The sequence below is a fragment of the Mauremys mutica genome, chromosome 6, assembly GCF_020497125.1.
Source record: "Mauremys mutica isolate MM-2020 ecotype Southern chromosome 6, ASM2049712v1, whole genome shotgun sequence".
NCBI classification, from domain to species: domain Eukaryota; kingdom Metazoa; phylum Chordata; order Testudines; family Geoemydidae; genus Mauremys; species Mauremys mutica.
This window is the reverse complement of record NC_059077.1, coordinates 83,934,019-83,959,542: the sequence shown is the minus strand read 5'-3', so window position 1 is coordinate 83,959,542 and position 25,524 is coordinate 83,934,019. Positions and strand designations below refer to the sequence as shown.

Genomic DNA, 25,524 nt, shown 5'->3' with positions numbered 1-25,524 from the left:
CCCGCCTAAGAAAGCTAAGCAGATTGCTCATTTTTGGTAATTGTTTCAGCTATGGCTTTGATCAGTAGTGCATAGGAATGGTTACTATCAGTTTCTTCTGTGACCTCCATTCAATTCCTGTTAGGTAGGTTACATGCCAATTTAATTTTAAAAGTCACTTCAAGGTAACATGAACTTTCCTCCTACTCATGCAGGAGAGGGAATTATCTTTAGGAAATATTTAATTTTCCTTAAGCAATGCTTTTATTTACCCATTTTGTCCCCTCAGAGAGCCAAGTATAGAAGTCTGATGAAACTATAGCTTGTGTTATTAACCAGTCTTGCCACTTAAGAATTCTGGACAATGTTGCATGATGATTCCAGTTGCATATCATTAGTTTGCTAATGCCCACAGCGTACCTTAATCTAAGATACTGATAAGTTCTTTCACACCTACCATGTCTGACAAAGAATAAGAACTTGAAAATGAACAGAGGATCAACTGCAAACTGAATTGGTGGTCATGAAGTAGAACACTTCACTAGCTTGGACTAATTCAAGAAAATGTATTCTTGCTATGTTTATTCATTTTGGGCTACCATAATTACTCCAAACAGGATTCTTATTCAAGTGAATTATCTAGAACTCATCAAGTATCGTAATAAGGTTCAGAAACCAATTTCAAGTTAGGAGATTAGGAAGTAAAACAGCAAAAGTATTTTTTTTTCCTACAACAGTGTACTGGTCAGGCCAATAAACCCTTTTAAAGGGTCAAGGAACAGTTAAAGTGATTGAACTGTGGGAGTCAAGAGCAACTAGCTTGACACAGTATGGTTTAAAAACGATCAAAAATTACCACTGCTAACACTTAGATTTTAAACTTAAAATTAAACCAACTTTTATTTAGAGCACCTATGAAAATTACAGCACTTTTACTCTTTTGCTGTTAAGTCATGCCAAACTACAACTGACACTTATGCAGCACAGAACACTTCAAAATTACATTAAATACTCCAAAAGCAGTCTTCAACACCTCAAACAAATTATAGTTGGTATTTTCCCAAAATGTATAATGTACACAAAACAGGTTACACTGCTTGAATGTGTCTACAGTTAGACCAAATTTAGTGTATTGAATAGCTTGTAGAAAGTTTCTGCCAGTACTGTATCTATTGGGTTCTCCTCCTTGCCCCCAATACATGGCTCTGATTCTGCAACTGGCTGCTAACAGATCCCTGTGTCCACATGGAGTGCCTATAAAGTCAGTGTTGCTTCACATGGGCATGCATAGGGGTCTGCCCATGTCCAGCCACTTGAAGGATTAGGGCCAACACTGTTAGTCTTAGGGGTTTTACAGCTACTGCCTTTGAATTGCCAAGTAGTTGTATGTAGTTAGAATGTCCCAAATGGCCACAGAAGAGTATTTTGCTTTAATTTTTTTTAAAAGGTTTGAGGCCAAATAAATTAACAAGGAAATGAACACAAGAAATCAACATTGTTAAATCTAAAAATCACAACCACTTAAGTTAGAATCTCTCTGACCACTGTTTAGTTAAGTGCACCAACTCAATTCTAAACATGTACCAGGTTAATAAAATTCATGCCATTATAGGCATCAGTTATTAGAAAAACTGAATTCAAGAGTAGCATTCTCTGCTGTAATCATTAGATTTCTGAAACATCTGTCCTCATCTAATCAGTTTTTAAAAAATTACTCGAGTCTTAAATACTTTTTCCTCCCTCTCACACTAACAGGAAAAATAGCTCCCCTTCACATCTATATTTTCTGGTTTTGTTGTGATAAGAGGAAAGAGGCTATAGCCTGGGTAATGTTATGAACTACAGAAGCAGATCAATAAACTTGAAGATAACTGGATTTTTTTGTTAATATCCACTAAACCAGCAGCCCAACATTAAAAAAAATTCAGGAGCATGCCCAATTCACCAAATTTATTATCTGTTAGCATATTATGCATCTCTGGTTATATGCTGCTCAAAAGAAAGGCAAAATAAGACCATGATACAAGCCTGTTGTATTGTAAGTCAGATAAAACCAATACAAAACATGAGGTGATGAGGATGTGCTGCTAAACTTACTTTTCAGTTTGTGCTTGAGACACTAAGCCGTGTTCTGTAACTTCATTTATTTGGGAAAGATATGAAACCACACAATTTAAACACACTTGCAACTATCTCTGGAAGCCTAGTTTCTAGTTGAACAGCAAATATTCTTCTGCAGTGTTTAACTGATAGCTGTACTACACTTAGTGAACACAAACTTGACATCTTATCCTGAAGTAAAGCAATAAGGTGGCTTTATGCAATTAAAAAAAGAATATGGAGGCTTCTATTTGCTAATATTCATATAAAAGCAGAACTTTAAAATGTAGTGTTAGCTAATAAGATGTCTAAATAGTTTACTACAAATCAATACCACCCTGTAAATACCCACTTTATTAACAAAACAAGTGCCAAATCTCATTACAGGGTCCAAAATATCTGAGAAATATTACTAATTGTTACCTTTGTCTAGACTTTGCAAGGCAAATCATTCATTTTCAAATAAGCCCGACAATGTGCAAAAGTTCCCAACATCATGTGCTAGGAATAACAAGTGCTACTCAGACCAAGAGATTTTACTGAAATCTCAAGTCTAAAATAAGATAGCAAAGTCAGTCTCATACTTTGGGCAGTCACAGTGAAGATCCTGAACTCTGTTTTTACATAACCAGTTTCTTCCCCGCCACAAGTTAGAACTTTTGCCCTCTTCTCAGTGATACTATGCAAAATATATTGCCATTAAAGACTTGGTTGCCTCATTGCTTATTACAGTATTATCAAACGTACTACATGTAATTTTGTTTAAATAGTCAGATAAATAATCCTCCTTGTTACCTATACAATTCTCCTATTCATACAGCATTATGTTCAGAAAGTGCTTCCTGTGAGAACTGCTTCAAATGAATGAATTAACCTTGCAAAAAATCTTAACTTTCCACAATATGCAATTTGTCGACCCTGCATTGTGCAGTCCCATATTTACAAAATACTTAAAAACTTTACATCTGTCTTTTACCATACAAAAAAGTGCAATTCTCTCACCCCATCTTGTGAGGCAACAACATTCTTCATAAATTCTACAGAATAGCAGCCTATGATAAGCAAATAAGGTGCTTAGCTTATGCCCAGGATCTAACTGGTTAAGTACCACCAGGCAGTACATTTTATATACTGGCAGATTCAGTTCCTATGCTACTGTCGCAATGGTGCTCCAGCCAGGTTTGCAAGCTCAATAAGAGCCAGTGCACCATGCAGGCGTTCACGCTGCTCCTGAAGGCGACGGCGGGCAGCAGAGGGAGCACTATTTTTTTCCTCCTCATCCTCTTCATCGGACTGAAGATATTCCATGGGATCTTGCTGTTCCTGGTCAGCTTTCTGAGCTGTTTTGCTTTTCAAAGTAGGAGTGCGCTGCTCTCTAGTCTCCCAATATCTGTGAGGTCAAAGTTTTACATATTTTATAAGCATCATCCAGCTTGCACAACAAGTTTCACTGAAAGCTGACAATCTTCCAAATTAGAATCTTAAAACATGATTGGATCATTCATTTCATTCCGATTGCTAATTTCTTAGTCCTTATTTTGTAGCATTTAAGCAAACAGAAAGCTTTCCACCTCAGGAAGATGTCAAATGGTATTCAGCAAACTGTCCTCACACACATCTACAATGCAAATCCTTCTACATGTCGTTCCCAAACCTCCATCATAGATTCTAAGGCCTGGAAGGACCACTGTGATAATTTAGTCTGATCTCCTTAATAAACACAGGCCATAGAACTTCCCTGAAATAGTTCCTGTTTGAACTAGAGTTTCTTTTAGAAAACAATCAATCTTGATTTAAAAGTTGCCAGCGATGGAGAATCCACCACAACCCTATGTACGCTGTTCTAAAGTCAGGAAGATAGGGAGTACTGTTATCCACATTTTACAGATAGAAATTTTAATGTCTCAGAAACTAAGACTAAAAGTCAGTGGCAGTCAGGAACGGAATTCAAATCTCAAGTCCCAGTCCACTACAAGACTCCCCCCCGCCCCCGTCAGTCAACTCTTATTACACCTACCACCACCTTCCCTCTTGCATGAGTATTCAACAGCATGAACACTGCAGCACCAAAGGACAGCACTGTATTAACAGCTTCTGCAATAAGCAAAGAGCCACACAAAGGGGGAATCGGATAGAGAAGGGAGAACAGGTGAGAAGGCAAAAGTCCATCCTAATGAGAAAGAAAGCTGAAGCAACTACCCCTAGAGAAGTTAATTCTAACTTCTGGAATTTAAACAAATAGGACACTCGGAACAACTGAATCATTCAACCTGAAGAGAAAATGAACAGAGGAAGTGTGTTCTATCGTCTTGAGTCCAATGCTTTTATAGAGCATGTAGTAGTACATTCATCAAAATGAGACATCTGTGTAACCATGGAGGGAATATTAAGAACTTTGAGAAACTGTCACGAGAAGTGCCTTGAAGTTTGACTTGGGGTGGTTGTACCAGTGAAAGGTACTAAGGGCTTGGCTACACTGGAGAGTTGCAGCGCTGGTGGTGGCTTTACAGCGCTGCAACTCACTCACCATCCACACTTGCAAGGCACATACAGCGCTGTATCTCCCTGGCTACAGTGCTGGCTGTACTCCACTTCGGCCTGGGGAATAACGACTGCAGCACTGGTGCTGCAGCACTGGAGTGCCAGTGTAAACAGTGATTAATCTTACTACGCTGTAACTGACCTCTGGAATTTTCCCATAATGCTTTTAACTAAAGAACTCTCTTTGTTTTGTTGTGAACTCGGGGCTCCCGGAGCTGCTTATCTAAAAAACAAACACAGCCACTGTTTGCTGTGAATGAGGCAGGCAGGGGGATGAATGTCCACAGCTAGTGTTTGCTTGAGGAGAGAAACAGCATGGGGGGGGGGCGGGGGGGAGAGTCTGTCGGAGCAGCTGCTTATCTGGTCTGAAGGCTATTTGCATTTAAGAGTGAATGAGGGGTTGGGGAAGTGGTTGGGATTTGCAAGGCAGGGAGCTGACAGTGTTGGCTCCAAAAATCCACTCTCTCTCTCCCCCACGCTCCCTGTCACACTCCACCCCACTCCCCTTTTGAAAAGCACGCTGCAGCCACTTGAACGCTGGGATAGCTGCCCATAATGCACCACTCCCAACACTGCTGCAAATGTGGCCACACTGCAGCGCTTTCCCTACACAGCTGTACGAAGACAGCTTTAACTCCCAGCGCTGCACAGCTGCAAGTGTAGCCAAGCCCTCAGTCAGTTTCTGATACTGATCATTTTAATTCTCTCTTAAAGGCTCTATGGATGAACCTTTGCTAGATTAACTTTCTAATGGCATAGCTGTGAAGGAATCAATACATTCAAGAACTGCAAGGTAAATATGACCTAGAGAAATAATGACAGTCTTTAAAAATTGTTTCACATAAAAGGTTGTATTAAAGTATTGTAATTCAAGAGGAATTTAAAAATAGTCTGAGATGACAAAACACCATGAGTGTAAAAGTTTTTAGCTTCTACTGACATTTCAAAAATCAGTGCTCTCAGCATCTTAATAAATCATTCTAGATGGTCACAGTTTAAGAGAACTTACTTTGCTAGCCACTCAGCAACAGCTTTATTGTCAGCTGTTTGTTTTTTACTCAGTCTGCTTGTGGGTTCTTCTCTCTTCAGTCTTGCATAGGGATGCTTGGGGCAATGACGGTTTGCATGTGTGAATCTGCTTAAACATCCTTAATAAAAAAGCAAGGACAATAATCAAGAAAAGCAGTTGTCCAACATGTAAGCCCAAAATTTAAAAAACTGTCATTATTAAATTAACTTTCTTCCCTCTCTAAAATCTGGATTCAAGTAAGCATAGAATGCCCTATAATCAAAAACTTAAGTAGTTATGCTTTTAAGAACTTTTGCTTTTAAACTGACAAATGTTTATGTGGTTGCACACAGATTTATTTTCCCGCCTTTTAAAAGAGTATCTAAAATTGAGATCTAGGGCACATGTGGATGGTAGTACTAATACTACAGCCAAACTTGCCTTCGCTCTGAATGCTGCCAGTTATTTTCTGATGGCTTACCATTTTCTGAGCAGACAAAAGGCTTTTCTCCTGTGTGAAGACGTTGGTGTGTTTTGAGCTGCCCACTCTGAACAAAGGCTTTCCCACAATCTGGATAGTCACACAAATAAGGCCTTTCACCTAAAAAAAAAAAAAAAAAGTGTAGAATTTTAAGAGTTATAAATTCAAAAAGTCTGGACCCATCTAGTGATGGTCCATGACTCAGTGCTTCTGCTGAGGATCCCCTAAATCAAAGATGAAAAAATACATCCTCTGTGGAAAGATAATCGTAGCCCAGAAACTGCAAAAATCCACTTCCACAAGGACATCAAATTGAAATTTAGTCAGTTGAGTTCGTGTTTAAGTAATCTTAGGTGCTACACGTCCCCTAATTTTCTTAACATTTTGCAATTTACACAGCCTTTCCCATGTTACTATGTGAAAAAAACCAGGGTGTATGGGGTTGTCAGGGAGGGGGTAGTACCTCTGATAGGGGAGCAGTCGTACTCCTAGGAGTAGCTCATCCACTTTGGTCCCCACTTGACACCCAGCTCTCACCTGTGGCTCCAAGTAGCTGTCAGCATGCGACAGCGGCCACACCCCGGAAACCGTCTCAACTGGCGGGCTAAACCAGGTGAGGGTAGCCGATGAGTCTAAGACCCTCGGTGAGTTAGGGCCTGTCTACCCATTGCATGCGAAGGCTGGATCCGGCTGACTGAGGAAACCTGGTTCAACGGTCAGGAAGGCGGTGACAGCAAGCATTGTGGAATGCTCAAGAGCACGACAAGACACATAGGCGTCCTGGTCATCCACTGCGCCCTGCCCTATCTCCAGCAGTCTCGACTCTTGTCCTGCCACTGGATACAGATAGGAACTGGGAAGAGAGAGTGAGGTTGACGTTGCGCAACTCTCCCTCACTTTAATCCAATTCACGCGCAAGTCTCGACATCATATCATATTATATCACATCATATCAAGTCCTGTGGCGATGGGCGAGCGACGAAGCAGCAGGTGTGGATACACTGGGAGCTGTAGCCGCGGACCTGCACACAGGCGGCTCAGGTATAATGGTCGTTCCTCACTGACCGAAGCAGCGGTGGAGCTCAGCATCATCTTCTTGAGCGACTGAGCAGCCCTATTCAGGATTGCACTGCTCACCTCCGTAGAACGAGGAGGGGGCTAGAAAAGGTGCCCTAAACATTGCCTGCTTCACCTTACCCTGGCCAGCATACCGCGGCTGGCGGGGATCCCATAAAAGCGGTCGAACAAAAACAAAACTTAGAGTGACACCGATCACCATTGGCATATGGAATGTGCGCACGCTACTGGATAACATCACGGCAGACAGACCAGAGAGAAGAACAGCACTTGTCGCCAGAGAGCTTGCACGCTACAACATTGACATTGCAGCCCTTAGCGAAACTCGCCTTGCTAATGAAGGACAGCTGTCCGAGTCAGGCGGAGGCTATACATTCTTCTGGAGTGGCCGCAGCGGTGATGAGCGTCGCGAATCTGGAGTTGGCTTCGCCATCAAGAATCATCTTGTTCGGAAACTTGCCAGTCCCCCCAAGGGTGTGAATGATCGTCTCATGACAATGCAGCTTCCGCTTCAAAATGGAAAACAAGCTACTTTAATCAGCGCATACGCTCCCACAATGACCAACCCAGAGGATGTGAAGGATAAATTCTACGAAAAACTAGATGCTCTGCTATCATCAGTTCACCGCACAGACAAGCTGATCCTGCTTGGCGATTTTAATGCAAGAGTCGGATGTGATGCCACAGCCTGGGAAGGAGTCATCGGGAAAAATGGAGTGGGAAAGTGTAACAGCAATGGTCTGTTACTGCTGGAAACTTGTGCAGCACATGACCTTCTGATCACCAATACGGTCTTCCGCCTCCCTACCCGTAACAGGACTTCGTGGATGCATCCCCGTTCCAAGCACTGGCATCTGATCGACTATGTCATCATCAGGAGAAGGGACAGACAAGATGTCAGGGTTACAAAAGCTATGTGCGGCGCTGACTGCTGGACAGATCACAGGCTCATAGTATCTAAAATGAAGCTCCGTATCATGCCGAAGAGACGACCACAAGGCTGTAAGGCTCTCAAAAGGATCAACGTGTCGAAGCTGAAGAACAGCCGCATCACTGAAAATCTAGCAGAAGACCTAGAGAACGAGCTTGCTGATCTTCGTATTGAGAATGACGCTGAGAGAGACTGGGAGCGATTCCGCAACACTGTCCATACAGCTGCATCGAAGGTATTGGGGCCCTCCACACGCAGGCGGCAAGACTGGTTTGATGAAAATGATGCAGAAATCCAGGCCTTACTTGCTGAGAAGCACCGCCTGCATCGTGCATATCAGAACAATCCATCCTCAGCGGCAAACCTTTATCAACACTCGCAGAACAGTACAGAACCGACTGCGCAAAATGCGGGACTTGTGGCTAAGCGCCAAAGCAGATGAAATACAGGCATACGCGGACAGGAACGACTATAAGCAGTTCTATGAAGCCCTCAACACGCTCTATGGTCCACAGGCTTCTGGGAGCTTTCCCCTCCTGAACTCTGATGGCACTGTGCTCCTTACAGAGAAGACGCAGATTCTCCAGAGATGGGCTGAACATTTTGAAGCAGTTCTCAACTGCCCCTCAGTCATCAATGATGAGGCCATTGACAAGATGCCCCAGGTTGCAGTCAATGACTCCATGGATGCTTCACCAGAAGAGGACGAAGTGAAGAAAGCCATCAACCAGCTGTCAAGTGGCAAATCCCCAGGGTCAGATGCCATACCAGCAGAGGTATACAAAGTCGGTGGACCAGTGCTGCTACGGAAACTCACTGAGCTGTTTCAGTCCTTCTGGAAGCAGGGATCCATTCCACAGGAATTTAGAGACGCGTCCATCGTGCACCTCTATAAGAGGAAGGGCAATCGCCAGGTATGTGACAATCACCGTGGAATCTCGCTGCTCTCTACAGCGGGGAAAGTTCTTGCACGGGTTTTGTTGAACCGACTGATCACTCACCTGGAGCAGGGCTTACTGCCAGAATCACAATGCGGCTTCCGCAAGGGGCGTGGGACTATTGACATGATCTTCGCTGCGCGTCAGCTACAGGAGAAATGTCAAGAGCAGAACCGTGAACTCTACACAACTTTTGTGGACCTCACGAAAGCGTTCGACTCTGTCAGTCGCCAGGGCCTGTGGAGGATCATGTCGAAATTCGGCTGTCCAGACCGATTCATACAAATGGTACGTCAATTTCATCACGGTATGATGGCTCGTGTCCTGGATAACGGTGAAACATCTGAGGCCTTCCCAGTCACCAACGGCTTCAAGCAAGGGTGTGTTTTAGCACCCACTTTGTTTAGCATGATATTCTCTGCCACTCTGACTGATGCCTTTCAACACTGCACTGAAGGAGTAGGCCTGAAGTACAGAACCGATGGGAAACTATTCAATCTGAGGCGACTGCGTGCCATCACCAAGGTGAAGGAAACTGTACTTCGAGACTTTCTCTTTGCCAATGATTGTGCTCTGAATGCTAGTACAGAGCCAGAAATGCAAGCCAGTATAGACAAGTTTTCATCTGCATGCAACAGCTTCAGCCTCACCATTAACATTAAGAAGACTGAGGTCATGCACCAGCCAGCTCTCCACACTCTGTACTCAGAACCATCCATCACTGTAAATGGACAGAGACTTCAGGCAGTGGACCACTTCACGTACCTGGGCAGTACCCTTTCTCGAGCAGTGTCAATCGATGAAGAAGTAAAGTGCAGAATTGCTAAAGCCAGCTCTGCATTTGGCCGATTGCGCTCCAACGTCTGGGAACGTCGAGGGATCAGCCTACCAACGAGGCTGAAGGTCTACCAAGCAGTGGTGCTTCCAACTCTGTTGTACGCCTGCGAGACGTGGACTGTCTATCGGAGTCATGCACGAAGGCTCAATCACTTCCACACTTCCTGTCTGCGAAAGCTTCTAAAAATCAGATGGCAGGACAAAGTGCCCGATACTGAAGTCCTTATCAGAGCCAGTCTGCCGTCAGTTCACACACTGCTGATGAGAGCCCAGACCAGATGGGCTGGACATGTTGTGAGAATGTCAGACGAGCGCATTCCTAAACAGCTCTTCTACGGAGAACTCGCCCAGGGAAAGCGCTCCCATGGAGGACAAAAGAAGCGGTTCAAGGACACGCTGAAGACCTCTCTGAAGTCCTTTGAGATTAACACCGCCACATGGGAAACCCTAGCACTGAACCGTCCAGCATGGCGCAGCCTCATTCACACAGGCAGTAATACCGCTGAGGCGAGGCGTACTGCTGAGGCTGAAAGAAAGCGTGAGCTGCGCAAGTCCAGAGCTGCCCGCACATCAGACAGTGCCATCACATGTCTGCCCAACGTGTGACAGGACATTCCATGCCCAAATCGGACTGATCAGTCATCTTCGGACGCACAGAGTCCGGTCATCGAAAGAATGAGTTGTTGAGGTCTTCATCGACAACGATGGACGAACATCATCATGTGAAAAAAAACACAAATAAGAAACAAAGTGACAATATAAAGGAATAAAACTGAGCTAACACAAAGTAAACAGCGACTAGAGAAAAATATTCTCCCAACTTTCAGTTGCAACAATCTTAGGTGTTAACTACTTACCTATTGGTATAAATTTCAGACAGAAGGGAGATATGAGTGTCCCTAATACAGCAGAAGTGATTATGTTGTGGTAAAATGCAGAAATCCTCTTGGATAATAAGCACAACGGATGTTTATATTATGGGGTGACCGATTTAAACTTTGTCTAGTAGGGGTAGGGCTGGAGGGCTTGCGGAGGCTACAGCCACTCTAAAATTTGGCCTAGCCCCCTCACCCTTCTCAGAACTGGGTACCTGGCCAGCAGCCAACGATCTCCAGCCACCCAGCTGCTGTCTTGGCTGCAGTCTGCCATTCTTTGGGAAGCTGATCCATGGCTGGCAGGATGCTGTGGGAGTTTGCCCAATGTTAGAGGTGGCTGTGTCTGAGTGGATTTCCGCTGAGCTGGGGGAACAGGGAACCTGCCTGTGCTGGTGCCTCTGGCTCAGGTGTGGGAGCTGCAGCTGCTGCACTGAACAATTGTTCAGGCTCTTGAGTGCTCGGCTTAAAGAGACAGTGCACTGACACTCAGGTGCACACAATCTCCCATACACTTCCACCAACACATACTCTCACTCTCTCACATACACACGTGTAGTAGTAGTAGTAGTTGTTCTTGGTACTTCCTGTCAAAACGCACATATATTCTGTCATTTTATTCTTTCAAAGTTCATTAAGGATTACAGTACTGTTAGTTTTTTGACTGGACGGTGCATTTCATAATTTTATTTCTCTTATGCTTAAATTTAATTCTTTGAGTAGTGAGTTCTAAAATAACTAAACTGTCCTGGCTGGAGTAATTATCATTATGTTTACCATATTGTGCTTTGTCATTAATTATTTAAATTGGTACAATCAAATGAGTGTCCTTCTAGAATGTAAGTTTAGCTTATACTCACTTTAGTAGTACAAGTTTAAAAAAAATTAGCTAAACTTTAAACACTGTGCAGATGGTCACTTATTTTCAATTTGTATTTTTAATTTGTAAAGTAACTTAAAATGCGTACGAAAATAAATGCAGTTCTAAGTCTGATACTAATAGTAATGGAGTCCAATGTTAGTGAGTCACATACACCTCTACCCCAATATAACACGACCCAATATAACCTGGGTTCACAGTAACGCGGTAAAGCAGTGCTTTGGAGGGATGGAGCTGCACGCTCCAGCAGATCAGCGTGTCTGGCTCCGACACGCTGCTCTGTGCGGCGTCTTACAGGTGGGAGGTGGGCAGGCAAGCGGGGTGAGGAGGCGAATGGGGAGGTGAGCAGCAGGCGGGGGGGCTGAGGAGGCAGGTGAGCAGGAAGACGGTGAGCCAGACAGCGGCGGTTGGGCGGAGGTGCGCCGGACAGACAGCGAGGAGACTAGCGGAGAGGCGAGTGGTGGACAGGTAGGCGTGGAGAGGAGGTAAGCGGCAGCCAGGAGTGCTGGGCGGACGGTGAGGAGACTAGTGGGGAGGCTGATTTGTCCCGGGCCTTGCACCGGCTCTGACACACTGCTCTGAGTGGCATGTTAAGGGTGCCAGGCCAGGGGGTTGGATAAGGGGCAGAGGGCCTCACAGGGTGGTCAGGGGACAAGGAGCAGGGGGGAGTTGGATGGGTCAAGCATTCTGAGGGGTCAGTCAGGGGGCAGGAAGTAGGTGGGGGGGTTGGATAGGGGGTGGGGCCAGGCTGTTTAGGGAGGCACAGCCTTCCCTACCTGATATAACATAGTTTCACCTATAACACGGTAAGATATTTTGGCTCCCAAGGACCACATTATATCGGGGTAGAGGTGTACATGATCGTGACTGGTAAACATAAATGCCAAAATAATTAGAAAAATTAATTCCTGTTAATAAAGGGGGGGGGGAAATCACATTAAAATTAAGTAAATGTTTTTAGTGGAAGAAAAAATTGACTAAAAGAGTAGATAATAGCAGTAACAGAGTATGTCTGTTAAAGAAAATAAGCATATTTCCTCTCTTTCTCTACTAAAGATAGAGTTCAGATCATCTAACTTGTGTTTCGGCTCAAAATTTATACCTCAAGGTTTGGGATTATCTCGCTGTATTATCTCCTGATTGTTAAAATATGGCTTTAATTTGTGTCTGTATTTTTTATATAGTAATTAGATACAGTCCTCCTATCAGTTAATTTCTATATGATCTGCCCCCCTCACCCCCCCCCCCAAAAAAAAACAACCTAGAGTTTTCAGGTGTCTAAGCAGCCCCTGGAATCAGAGTAAAAGTTGCCCCCCCCCCACCAAAATGTGAAATGGCACCCCTGCTTCCTCCCTACGTGGTTCACGTCCCCAGAGTGTAGCTCCCTGCCTGCTGCAGCTGCACATGCTCCGGCTCAGGCCAACAACACTTTGGTTTGCAAACTGGCTGGGGCTCAGGAGCCACATAGACCCAGCATCCATTTTTTTCCCCACCCACTGCCGCTAAAGACTGAGCACAGAGCAGAAGCTGTCCAGGTAATGCCTTCTATGGCACCTATGTGCTCAGTTACCTCTTTCTTGCACTGAGGCCCCCTGCTCTAGTATCATGGCTCTGAGTCTCCAAATATCTTAATCTGCCATGTGCAAATGGTTAAATTTTAAAATATAATACAGTACTTTCTCCAATTTAAGGTAATTAGCTATTAATATTATTTAATCAGTGATTTTTTTCCTCCAGAAGTTTGAATTTGTTTATTTTATTGGCTTAATTATTTTTCCTATTGGTTTTCTGTAAATAAATGTTGCACAAGTGAGCTACTATAGATGAAGTTTAAAACCAATCTGTATATATATTTATTCCCCTTCTGAGGATAACATGCACTTAAATGTGTGTTTTGTTAAAAAAAAAAAAACGCATGTGTGCCCACAGCACATATAGGGCCCTCTGCCCTCCCAACTTTCATTCTAGCCCACCTCAACCCCGCACTGGGAAGAGGCTGGAGCAGCCCCTGTTGTCTAGTACATGAAGGTCGACACTTGGTTGAAGTTATGTTCTAAATCTGTAGTACAGTTCACAATTCCACCACTAGGTGATACTCAACAAATACAAGATGCAATATTGGTCAAAAGAAACATGATTGCTAATATTTCAGAAATAAGGCTCCGATTACAATGGAAGTTACGAGTCTAAATACCTTTGGGGATCTGGGCCTAAATCCTAGGGCCAAATCCTGAGGTCCATACATGGAGCCAGATCACCCTTGATCCGTGCACAGAAATCCACAGATCCTACCCTTTCCAAGAGAAAAAAGGGTTGTGCAGAGTATTTCCTGGACTCACACAGAAGCAAGAGCTTGATATGGATTTGGATGGAGTGACTTGTGAATGGTGTTAGCAATATGCTACTCATATTAAAGGACAGAAGCCTTCTTGAAGCCATTCTACCATTGGTTGGGTTGCCACATGACTGCTTAGTAGTAGCTGCCAGAGGTTTTGGAGAGGCAGGAAATACAACTTTGGACTGTAGTATTGCTTCCCCTAAACCTCCACAATGAAATTTGAAGCAGGGCAAGGTTCACCACCACAATGCAGTTCTAAGTCGGATACGAATAGTAATGGAGTCCAATGTTAGTGAGTCACATACACCTCTACCCAGATATAACACAGGTTCGCAGTAATGCGGTAAAGCAGTGCTCTGGGGGGCAGAGCTGCGTGCTCATGCTATGTGCTACTCATGCTACCCTTTACAGAGCCCCAATAGCTAGGGATAGGAGGGGCAGTTCCAGGAAGATTGCAAAAAGAACTTCAGAATTTCTTCTCTTCCCAGCTATTTGCTGTCTGCTGACCACAGAAAAGTGTTAAGACCTTCAGTTATACAGGCAAACTACCACAAAAGTCAAGGGGAGTTTGCCTAAGAAAGGATATCAGGATTTAGAGGCAGAATATTAGGTCAGCTGAAGACAAATGTGCAAATAATAAATACAGCTAATAATTTCTGCCTTCCTGTTCTACAGTGAAAATTCAAAAGTAAATAAAAATGGGCTAACAGTCTTTTTGTGAGATGTAACTAGCCAAATCTACTACTGTAGTAAATCTATACTGGTCAATGGAGTGTCATCACCAGGGATAAATCTTACCCAACGAGTTTTCCATCAAGACAATCTGAAGTGGTTAGCACTTCAGGGATGGAAGTTTAACATTACCAAGGAAAATGAAATACAAGGACATCTTGTGTGTGACCAAAAAAGAATAGAGAAATTGGTGTTTAATACTGGCAGGCAAGCAGAATTGCCTTATTTGATCCAGAAAAATAAACCACAGGACACACGTTTTTCGGAGGTATTATCAAGTATTGTGACATTTTATTGCAGAATACAATGTCATGTACATAAGAAAAATCTGTTCAATTATTATAAGGGAACAATGAATCTCACTTTTCAAAAGCAAGATGGGTCCAGTTTGTCAATGCATAATGTTTTAGCAAAAAATTATGCATTTTTCTGTAACACTCTTCATCTTTTTGGGGAAAAATAATGTGTTAGGTGCTAGTCATGTGGTCAAAGGTCTGTGTTAAGATAGTCAGCAGTTTCTTCCTCCTAATAGCAAGAGCTGAGCAAAACAGAGCATCTAGATAAAGAAAGTTTTTTTTTAAACTGATCTCCCTTAATCTAAATGCATGTTAACTTAATAATTATTAAATAACTAATCATAGGAAGAGATTTTATCCTTAAATTTAAGCCAGAAACATATTTTATCAAATAATAAATACAAAAAGAAGGGATGTTAATGAAGAAAATGAGTGGGCAGGGGCTATTTAAAGCTAGTCAAAAGAAAATTTTAAGCTCAAAATATACCTGGCCTAAAGCTCCCGACAATTTATAGATTTATTAACATTTTCCTTCTCTGCACTCACCCTTCCATTGTTGTGTGAAAGACCCACACAAGAGGGAAACAGAGAAAAGAAAGTGAAAAGTACTGTCAGATATATAGAGTAAAACTAAGAAAAAAGGACAAAAAAACCACTCCTGTCTTTTTCAGTTACTAAGTGTAACATGTAACTAGAGTAGAGGGAAACCTCTCTAAATGTTTATTTTTACCATAGCAATGCTGGTTGCTCTGCCACAATTACTCCAGTATAAACACAAGCAGTTATACAAAGATAAATTCAAAAAAAATGTCTTGACCACACTAATAGACCTCAGGGAAAAAAGTAGTCCATTCAATAACTAGACCAGAATACTAATTGTAAGAATGAAAGAAGTTCCAAGCTAAAATCTTAACTACTTGATAAATGTTTTCTATGCACAACATTACATTCCTTTCACTTACCAGTGTGAGTTCTTTTGTGTGCCTGTAAAGATTTCTCTCGTGGAAACACCCTGTTGCAGATGTTACAACGGATTCGGCTGGATGAATGCTCTCCCTCACTTATTAGATCTCGCACTGTGTCTGCTCTTGGTCGGCCTCGTCTAATACCATCCTATTAAAAAACCCACACTATTAAGAAACTGCAGAGTTTGTTTAAAAAAAATAAATATATATAATACTTGGACACAAATGATTCAGTCCAAGGAAAGCTTTTCTAAACAGGAACAACTTTCTCGAAAGTATGTACCAACACATCAGGAAAATACAGTTGTTTAATAGCTTTTATTTTCCTCCATCATAATTATTCACCAAACATTAAAAGAACCACATCAAGAGATTATTTAAATCCATAGCAACTATTTTTTCCTGAAAACAAAATTAATCACAAAGCTCTAGTTTAAATGTCATTTTTAAAGAACACAAGTAATTAGATACCAGAAACATGTCATTGCATAAACACAACAATAGCATTCAAGTCACACACACACACACACACACACACACACACACAAAATGAAGAGTGAAAGAGCTGGACCCAGGGATTACATAGATTTAACATTAACTCTTGAACTGGTTTGTCTGAACAGCCATGAACAATTGTTTAAAAATAAGGATGACATGAAAGCACTGCAAATCTGAAGTCTGGGAATATCTGGCACCATAAAGTATCTTGTTATGGTAGGAGTCACCAGATGGCCCTATTACATAGTAAAAAAAAAAAAAAGGTTCTCCGCATATGAGCTCTGTTCAGTTTTCAAATGTTACATTGTTCTTAATTTTGTGATATAATTTCTTTTTGGGGTAGCCACTGCAAGCAGCAGCACAATTTGCTCTCTTCCAGGTAAGTAAATTCTTGGGACAGAGTTGCTCCCTGGGAACCAGGCATTGGTGTTTTGGCTTAGATTCCTGAAAAAGAGGATTGCCTGTGCGCTGCTTGAGTACTCTTGATGAAATCAGTGATGTTTTTATTTACACTATATTCATCTCCCATGATGAAACCTACTTGCACAGCACTATCATCTTGGCAGAGGGAAGACTATTATATGATCTAGAATATTTTGGAAAGACTTTGTAACTTTTAAAATATATCAGACTAATTAATTTAGCTCCTACCTCAGGGAGCATCAGGATTGAGAGTCCCCGCCTGCTAAACGTCTCCCTTTCCCTACTACTGACAGCATGAAATTACTGAAAGTATCAAGGCCATTCCAACTTTGGATCAGTTAGACAGCGCCTAACAGAACAACAGGCAACATTTGTCAGGACTGAACAGCTCCACTTGTGAAAATGAAAGAACTACCACATCATGCGTAGTCCTTTTAGCTGACAGATTGATTTGAGCACATTTTAAAACTTCAGGTCCAGAAAAGAGGTGGCAATAGCATTTGTATGAGTAAGTAATACATAAGAAGTCTTGGAATGCATTGTTCTGAGACTTATACAACTCAGCTAAGTTGCTATTTACATTATCACTGTAATCCATATTTTTAGTAATGCCCACTTTGGAGGATTCCTATTTTAACACTGGGACATAAAAGATTGTTTAGAGGGGGCTGACTCTTGAAAGAACTCAGCCAGAGAGCCGATTTGTAGAAGGATCATGTATTTAAATATCTACATTCCCTCAACTGCAACCAAGAGTTTGGAGGAAGTTTGAACGCGACAAAATTACCTCCTCAGACTTTACGCTTGGCACGGGTTGCAGTACAACAGAGATGATTAGCTTCCATACAGATTCAGTTGTTACCAAGGCTGGGGGTGGGAAGTAAGGAGCACAGCTGGACTCTCAGGGCCGGGCTGGGTTGGCAGTTTGGAGAAGCATTTTTACTTGGAAGCTGAGCATGTGGCCTGGAATCAGCGAGCCACAGCTGGCGCCTCACGGAGCATTTGTACAGAGGCACTGCGCGGGGCGGGGCGGCACTGCAGAGGCTGCAAAGGGCCACGTGCTACAGTGGTAGCATTTCACCTGTTTGCAACGACCCCCGACCCAGTTTACAGAGGGGGCGTCGAGTCAGTGGCCCACGCCCCCCGCAGCTCTGCTCCGAGCCCCGCCCCCGGCCGAACCCTAGGCTTACAGGCGGCCATTCCGCAGCGCGCCTGCGCACAGGCGCGGAGCCGGAGCGCTCTCGCGCCCTCCCTAGCCAGCATGTGACACAGGCAAACGGCGAGCGAGCGCCGGGCGGGTATCGTTTTGGCGCGCGAATGTGTCGTCACCAGCGCACGAACAGCGCCCGGAAGTGACTTAACTTTAAATCGGGGGTGGTGGCCAGAGATTCACCCTTTAAACCTGACAGGCGCCCGGCGCCCGCCCTCCCCAGTGCCCACCAGGGCCCCGCGGCGGCTGCGCCTCCCCCAGCCCCGCTCTGGCCCAAAGCTCCTATGGGCCCGGCGAGGGTTTAACCCCATCGTGCCCAGCTCCCTGGCATGCCCCCTCCGGACTCACCTTCAGGTGGCTGCCGCCGCCGCCGCTATCTGGGCTGCCCGCCTCCTCCTCCTCCCCGCTGGAGGTTCTGACCACCCCCCCTCGAGGCTGCTGGACGGAGGAGGGAGCGGCGGCGCTACTGGGGCTGAGGGTCACGTTGTGCGCGTTTTCCCCCCAGCGCCAGGGATACACCATGAAGTCACTGAAGCCGGGGCTGGTGGGGACGGGCGGGGCGGGCGCCGGCTCCTCGCCCCCCCGGGACGGTTTAATCGGGGTGGTTTTGATAACGGAGACTAAGACACGCTTCGGGGAGTCCTGGCAGAAGATCACCGGGGGCGGCCTCTCCGCCATCGCGAGCCCCTCGCAGGCAGCGGGGCGGGCAATCTCCGGGGCGGCTCAGGCCCGCCCTCCCGGGCGCGGAGATCTCACCCTACAGCCGCCTGTAACCGCCCGATCTGCCTCAGCCACTCATCGCCGGCCGGTCCTCTCTGGGTCTCAGTGTCTCCCCTCCCGCTCCGGCCGCCGACCTGCAGACGCGCCGTGTCAGCGGCGGCCGCCGGCCATGGCAGCAGCCCGCGGAGAAGCGGCCGCACCTGCGCTTCTCTCGTTTGCGGCGGTGTCGGCTCCACAGCCTGGCCTCGGTCACAGCAGAACCCGAGCCGCCGCCGCCGCGACCCCTCCAAACCTGCAGGCAGCCCGGCCCCTGCCGAGCCCAAGATTTTCCCGCGTTACATTTCGCGCCTGGGCGGAACCAATCACCGAATCCCGTTGATACATAACGGAGTGACAGCCAAGTCCAGGCAATCACCTGTGAGAAAATGGCCAGTCACGCCCATGGGGGCGGGGTGTGGGCGGGGCTAGGTCACATCCCGGCCCCGCCATTGGCTAGGGAGCTCTCCGGCCAACAGAATTCGAAACTTCTTGGGATCGCGGGCCAGCGGCGGCGAGCCAAGCGATGCTCCGCCCTGCACTAGGGGCGCCTTTCTGAAGGAGCTGGTCGGGTGCTGATTGGGCCGCTGAAGGAAGGAGGCGGGGCCATCGTGGCGTTATGGTGGGCTGTAAAGAGGCTGGGCGGGTTGCGGAGTTTGGCGCGCGATGTTGTTGTCTTATTCCCTTGGCCAATCATGGAGGCAGAATAGAGTTTCCCGCGCGCTTTCACCATTTATGACGTCTCTTGCTTTGTGTCACCTGTTCATCTTAAAGGGGATAGGCGGAGGTATTGCTGGGGCCGCTGGCGGCTCCCCCCGCCCAGTCCCCTGCTAACCATCGATCGCCCGCTCCCGGCTCCACCCTCGCCTCGCTCCGTGCCAGGGTCCCGCTTGCTGCTGCGGCTCTCCCGCGCTGGGCTAGGCACCGACTGGCCCGTGGGCCGCTGCAAGCGGCGGTACGTACCCTGCCCGGCGGGCGGCGGGCAGCCCTGCCAGCGCCTGCATAGTGCCCTGTGCTGCGGCCGTGGCCGCGCCTGCTGACTTCGGGCACCTAGTGCCCCAAGCAGCGTGGCAGCGCCCCGCGACAGGAGGCGTAACAAGCACAGCGGGCGCGCTCTTCATCTGGTGGTCCCGTACTCCAGCTTTTCTCCGCAACCTGCAAGGCTGAACCTGCCTTTCATTAGACAAACGGGCAAGCCGGACCCTCCCATGATTCTCTCAGCGCTGAGAGCAGGAGCTTGAAAAGGAGGCACTGGCAGCCTCTGGTGGGCAGGCCGGGACTGCTGCCTTCTCCGCTCTGCCTAGAAAACAAAGTTTCCCCAAGGCGATATTTGTTAACGTTGTGTTTGCCCCGAGACATGGAGGGCGCATTTTACAGCGCTGTTAGGGCTTTGTTTAAAACAAAATTAAAAACGTTAACCAGAAGAATAAATAGTTGCCATCGATATATTGGTTGATGCAAACTGCCTAGTCGTTGTAGATGCTTCCATGCAGAAGTGGGTGTGTGCTTTTCTAGTGTCAGAACCATTGTCCTAGGAAAGCAGCATTATCAAAAGGAAAAATAAAATCTGCCTGTGCTTTGAAGACTCTGTGCTCTCAAATATCTCACCAGAGATTGCATTTTAAAGTTATTCCTGTTCATATTGCAATCGCATCTAAAGTAGGGTGACCAGACAGCAAGTGTGAAAAATCGGGACAGGGGATGGGAGGTAATAGGAGCCTATATAAGAAAAAGACCCCAAAATCGGGACTGTCCCTATAAAATCGGGACAGCTGGTCACCCTAATCTAAAGGCTCCAATCACGATCATTTCCTATATACTGCATATCAGTCATGTCAGATGCCCTGTCTTCATCTTCAATTAATATGCATTTTTTTAAAAGTTGTGCAAGTCAGTTTCAGCGACCAGAAACAAGCCCTCATCATGATATACTTGGGGGAACAGTTTGCCACTGGGATGTACAACTCTAGTTAGAGCATCCTAAATAATTCAGAACTCTTATTTGGTACTGAGTCAGAAGTAACCCATAACTGCAATGGAATTGTATTAGTGTGCCCTAAGGTGAACGCAGTTTGTAATCTATATCAAGAGAATTATTTGCTGAGTGAGTTAAACCTTTCTAGTCTAATCAAATGTACAGACAAGTTTGTTCCATTCTGTGATGCTTAAGATTCTAGGCATGTAGCCAATTTCTTGCATTGTTATTTTGCAGTGTAATAGCTGCAGTTAGTTTCTTGATATTTGTCCATTGAGATATCTTCCCAATAACACAGCATATTGAAGGTTCTAATCCAATTTGTTATTGATTCTATTACTTATTCTATCTTCACAATATGGAGTAATCAGGAGAGGTGTCCAAAATATGAAAAATATGTTTTGAATACAAGTGCTCCAGCATTGATTGAAGTACTTGGGATCTTTCTTTCACATGTATAACACACACCTTGTATTCCAAAACATAAATTAGTAATAAAATTTCCATCTTTACAAGAGAGCACATGATTCTGTATGACCAAAAAGATTCCCAAGTTTCATGCAATATGTACGGTACATTATAGCAATAAATTGTCTGAAGATGGACAGTGAAATTGCTCTTGGATAATTTAGCATTACACCATGATTAATTTTGTAAAAAAATTGGTTGAACCAATCTAACCATTGCCAACTTATCTGAGCATCTGCTACCATGGACACTTACATCCCAAAAGAATCTCATTGAAATTAATACTACTCCACATGGATCCAGCAATCCACATGGATCCAGCAATCCACACTAGCAGATTGCATTACACACCCAGGGCCTGTATCAGTTTTTACTTTATCCATTTGAAGTTTGTTTTTTTAAAGGGTTCAAATCTGGGAAGCATGAAGACATAACCTGTGAAGCTTGTTCATCTTTAATAAATAATAAATACTACCTATCCAGCTTATAAAAAATCAGCAGTAATATTAGAAAATGTATTAACAGATGAAGAGAAAAGATTTGGAAATAGATACTCCAGTATATTTGAATTTATGCAGTATATACCTAAAAGGATAATTGCATTCCTTTTTTACTCATTGTCATAGGTCTGGTCAAGCTCCCCCTTCTGGACACTCAGCAGGCTGCTGTGTTTGGTTCACTTCCCACACACTGGACCTACCGTATATGATTTTAAGCTCCCTTTGTCTGGGCAGGCTTCAGTCATCTCTTCCATTAGTCTTTCTGGCACACTCTCTCTGTTTGGTATCCCTGCTGGAAGTGGGAGCTCACAGCCCAGCTGCCTTACGGCCCTCCGACTAGTGCTGACCCTCTACCTTCCAGTAGCTTAAGCACTCCCTTTCCCAGAGGCAGAGCTCCACTTTGTGGGCAATCTGGTGTACAGTTTAAATCTTCAGGAACATGTGATAGTTGAAGCAAAAATAGACTGAAAAAGAAATTCTAAACCAGCCATACTTTATGCAGAGAGGCACAAGAGATACACAGCTGTGTGGGAAAACAACAAAACCTGTACACAAATCCTGGCCACAGTGTCCTCACTCCAAGAGTCCCTCAGTGTCTGTTAAGGGGAGTTCAGAATTCCGCTGCACCCCATCTCCTCCTTCCTTCCTTCTGCTCAGTCTTTCCTTCTCATTCTGGTCTCTTTTCACTCTCTGCTGCCCACAGTACTTCCCAGAAATTGTATTAATTCTGTCTTCTTCTTAAAGAAGTTTCATACAATATCACATATTTTCATTTTTAATACAATGGAGTTCTAAACATACTTAATTCAATAATGTTTAACTTAATTTAAGAAGGTTTGTTCAGGATATTGCCATATCTGTCACAAACAGTTACCCAACAAAAAAGTTTTAGTACTAGTACCATTTTCCTTATGCTCTGCCAACATCCCTCACTGCTGGCCCATTCACACTCTTCCTTCAACTAGTATAGTGAGTATCAAATTGCTTTTGTAGCGCAGAGAGTACTTGTGTACCACTTGCCAGCCAGCCAGCAGCCAAGTGGAAATTACTGTGAGCAGTAAAAAAAAATCTCTTAAACATGCGGTATGTGAGCCATGTTTAGGAATGTAAGGATGATAAATGTGAGGGGAAGAACAAGGTTTTCAGACAGGCTATAGGCAGCAGGCTGGATGTACTAGAGCCCGGCATGGGACTAGTGTAGAGCCCTGCAGTGGGACTGGGGTCCTGTGGGTCCTGCATGACCCGCTGCAATAACAGTGTGAGTGGGATTAAAGAATAGTCCAATGCAGGGATCTAAAATGTACCACAGAAGTACTAACAATATAGTAACTCAGCTTTCTCTCTGTCTCTGATTTTGAATATTACTACACTGAATTACTACATGAGAGCTTTGCCATCAACTTCATGGGATACAAATTTTCATTGCTGATGTGGTGCTATGCCACCTCAATTAATTTTATAATATTTGATAATTACTACTAAGACTATTTCTAGTATTTTTTATTTAAAGGGGAGCCTGAACCAAACCCCCAACATTCAAAGAACCCTAAAGGGTGGTGAAGCTCAGCGTCAGATCAGAACTTTGTGGGAGGCCACTTTTCTACAACAGAATGACCCAGAAACTCAGATCCAAACAAAGCCAAACTTGAGAGAAATTTTCAGATCCACTGGGCCCATCTCTAATTGTATACCTTGTTGGTGATTTTACTATAAGGAGAATAAAACATGCATTATGTGTACTAAAACATTTTAATGACTACTTATATGATTTGTGTACTCAATCTTTGTAAATGCAGGTGAGGGCAGCAAGTATGCTGGTCTGGGAAGGCTTGGGTGCCAAGTGGGGCTCTGCTGCATTGGCTTCCTCATGGTGAGGTTTAGATGCTTTCTTCTCTAATCTGTTTTATTAGCATCACAGGACAGAATGTGCTAGTACTTGCCCAAGTAGTAAGAAAATAAAGTTACATTTATAGTGAATTGTGCAAACTTTAATAATATGATTCTTCCTCTTTTTTCATATATGCTTTGATCTGCAGTGAAATAGTTAACAATATTGACATTTAAATTTTCATTATTGGGCATCTGAGTCAACACCCCATTAGAGCTTTTCTTTCATGCTATCAGCAGATGCAGGCAGTCAGTGAACACTGCATTGGTTTGCACTCAGATTATGTTTTTTCATGGTTTTCTTTGCAAACATAAGGGCAGGAGATTTAGGTTTTATCTATATGCGGAGGTTATTCTGGAATAAGGTTGGGGAACTGAAAGTGCAATAGCTATTCCAGAATAGCTCCCTATGTAGACACTCTTATTCCAGAAAAAGTGGGTTTTTTCCCAGTTTATCTTAATTCACGTCCAGTAGCTAGTCTGGTTAATTTCTCTATGTAGACAACCCCTTAAAGACAGCAATTCTGAGATGTCTAAGAACTAGGTTGCCAATCTGGCATTACCTAGCCCAAGTCAAGCCATGTGTGTTCCTCGCAAGAAAGGTGGGAAAAACACTATTTTGGTCAACCTCCCAAGATATTTATCAGGAATCCCTATTTCTTCCTTTTAACCTCTATTTTCAGCCCTTCAGTTTTATGCTCAATTTAACTTGACTGTAAAGATATCCAGAAGACTTCAACCAGAAGCCTTTAGACTTTCTAGAAACAACTTTTAGGGATTCTGTTTTTCTCTGCTTCCCCCAACCATCCTCTAACCAAAATGACTGATTTCTTGAGTAATAATAGCATTATTTTCTCATTCTCTGCACATTTGCCAGCTTGCTGGGATTGTTGTGTAAAGAAAAACTAATCAAGTAATGCATTGCAAATGCCTGTGCTTTACACTTTGCTGCATTTGCTGGCACTGTAATCTTTAATAGGCATAAGTGAAAAGGAATAGCAAATGTTTTACAGCCAAATTCAGCCCTAGCCTGATCGGACAGTACTCCATTGACTTCAATTAATGTGTACTATTTCGGTAGTTAATGTGAAAGGGTGCCCTAGAGTCTTCTGTTTTGACCTTTGCAAAGGTGACACCTCCCCTTTACCTATGGCATCTTACAGGAATAATTTTTTAATTAAAGTTAATATTAAAATTATCTAATACAAAGGTTAAGGAAAAAGTTTCTCTACAACTGGGTATCATGTATTACAAGATGAGCAGCATCAACCTTGTACCGGTTTAGTACCAGACTAATTGTTATTACTGAGGGTACATTTGCACTACAAGCAGGGCCAGGTTTACACCTTACGCGCCCTTAGGTTACAGCATCTTCAGCACCCCCTCTGCCTACAGCTGACCTTTGTGTTTTCCATAGTAATTGAAACTTTTATCCCATTTTTAACTTTTAGGTGCCCCATGGCACGTGCCTACTGTGCCTAATTGGAAATCTGGCCCTCACTACAACAACAGTATCAGTGGCCCAGCTGTGGTGCTCCGCTGTGATGCATACCCTTATTTCAGAGATGGAAGGAAGGGATTTTCTGTGCATTAGTAGAACCACCCCATCCAGAGGCGGTAATGGGTGGATGCAAGATTTCTTCATTGTACCTAGCTAGCTTCATCTACGTGGGGGGTAGGCTGCTGACATAACTATGCTGCCTTAGGAGCAAAATTTTTCATAACTCTGAGAGTGGCAGCTAGATTGACCTAGGTTTTAGGTGTACTGTACACCATGCCTTACTGGTGGGGCCACGGAAAGCCCCTCCCTGCTGTGCACACCCGCGCTCAC

General features: G+C 44.2%; 1 protein-coding gene across 1 annotated transcript; it reads right to left on the bottom strand.

The window, feature by feature from the left end:
• Positions 1 to 852: 852 nt before the first annotated feature.
• ZNF367 (zinc finger protein 367) lies at positions 853 to 19,188 on the bottom strand. Its single transcript, XM_045022003.1, has 5 exons — positions 18,456 to 19,188; positions 15,974 to 16,124; positions 6,111 to 6,230; positions 5,630 to 5,768; positions 853 to 3,469 (listed from the first exon to the last, which is right to left on the bottom strand). Exons 1-5 carry the CDS (start codon positions 18,783 to 18,785, stop codon positions 3,232 to 3,234), a joined length of 978 nt encoding a protein of 325 aa, XP_044877938.1. The 5' UTR covers positions 18,786 to 19,188; the 3' UTR covers positions 853 to 3,231.
• Positions 19,189 to 25,524: the final 6,336 nt, after the last annotated feature.

Coding starts and splice junctions, on each gene's coding strand:
- ZNF367 (XM_045022003.1), bottom strand. CDS start 18,785: ATGGCGGAGAGGCCGCCCCCGGTGATCTTCTGCCAGGACTCCCCGAAG. Junction 5,769..6,110: donor TTTTGTCTGCTCAGAAAATG/GTAAGCCATCAG, acceptor TTTTTTATTAAG/GATGTTTAAGCAGATTCACA. Junction 3,470..5,629: donor GTTGCTGAGTGGCTAGCAAA/GTAAGTTCTCTT, acceptor TTGACCTCACAG/ATATTGGGAGACTAGAGAGC.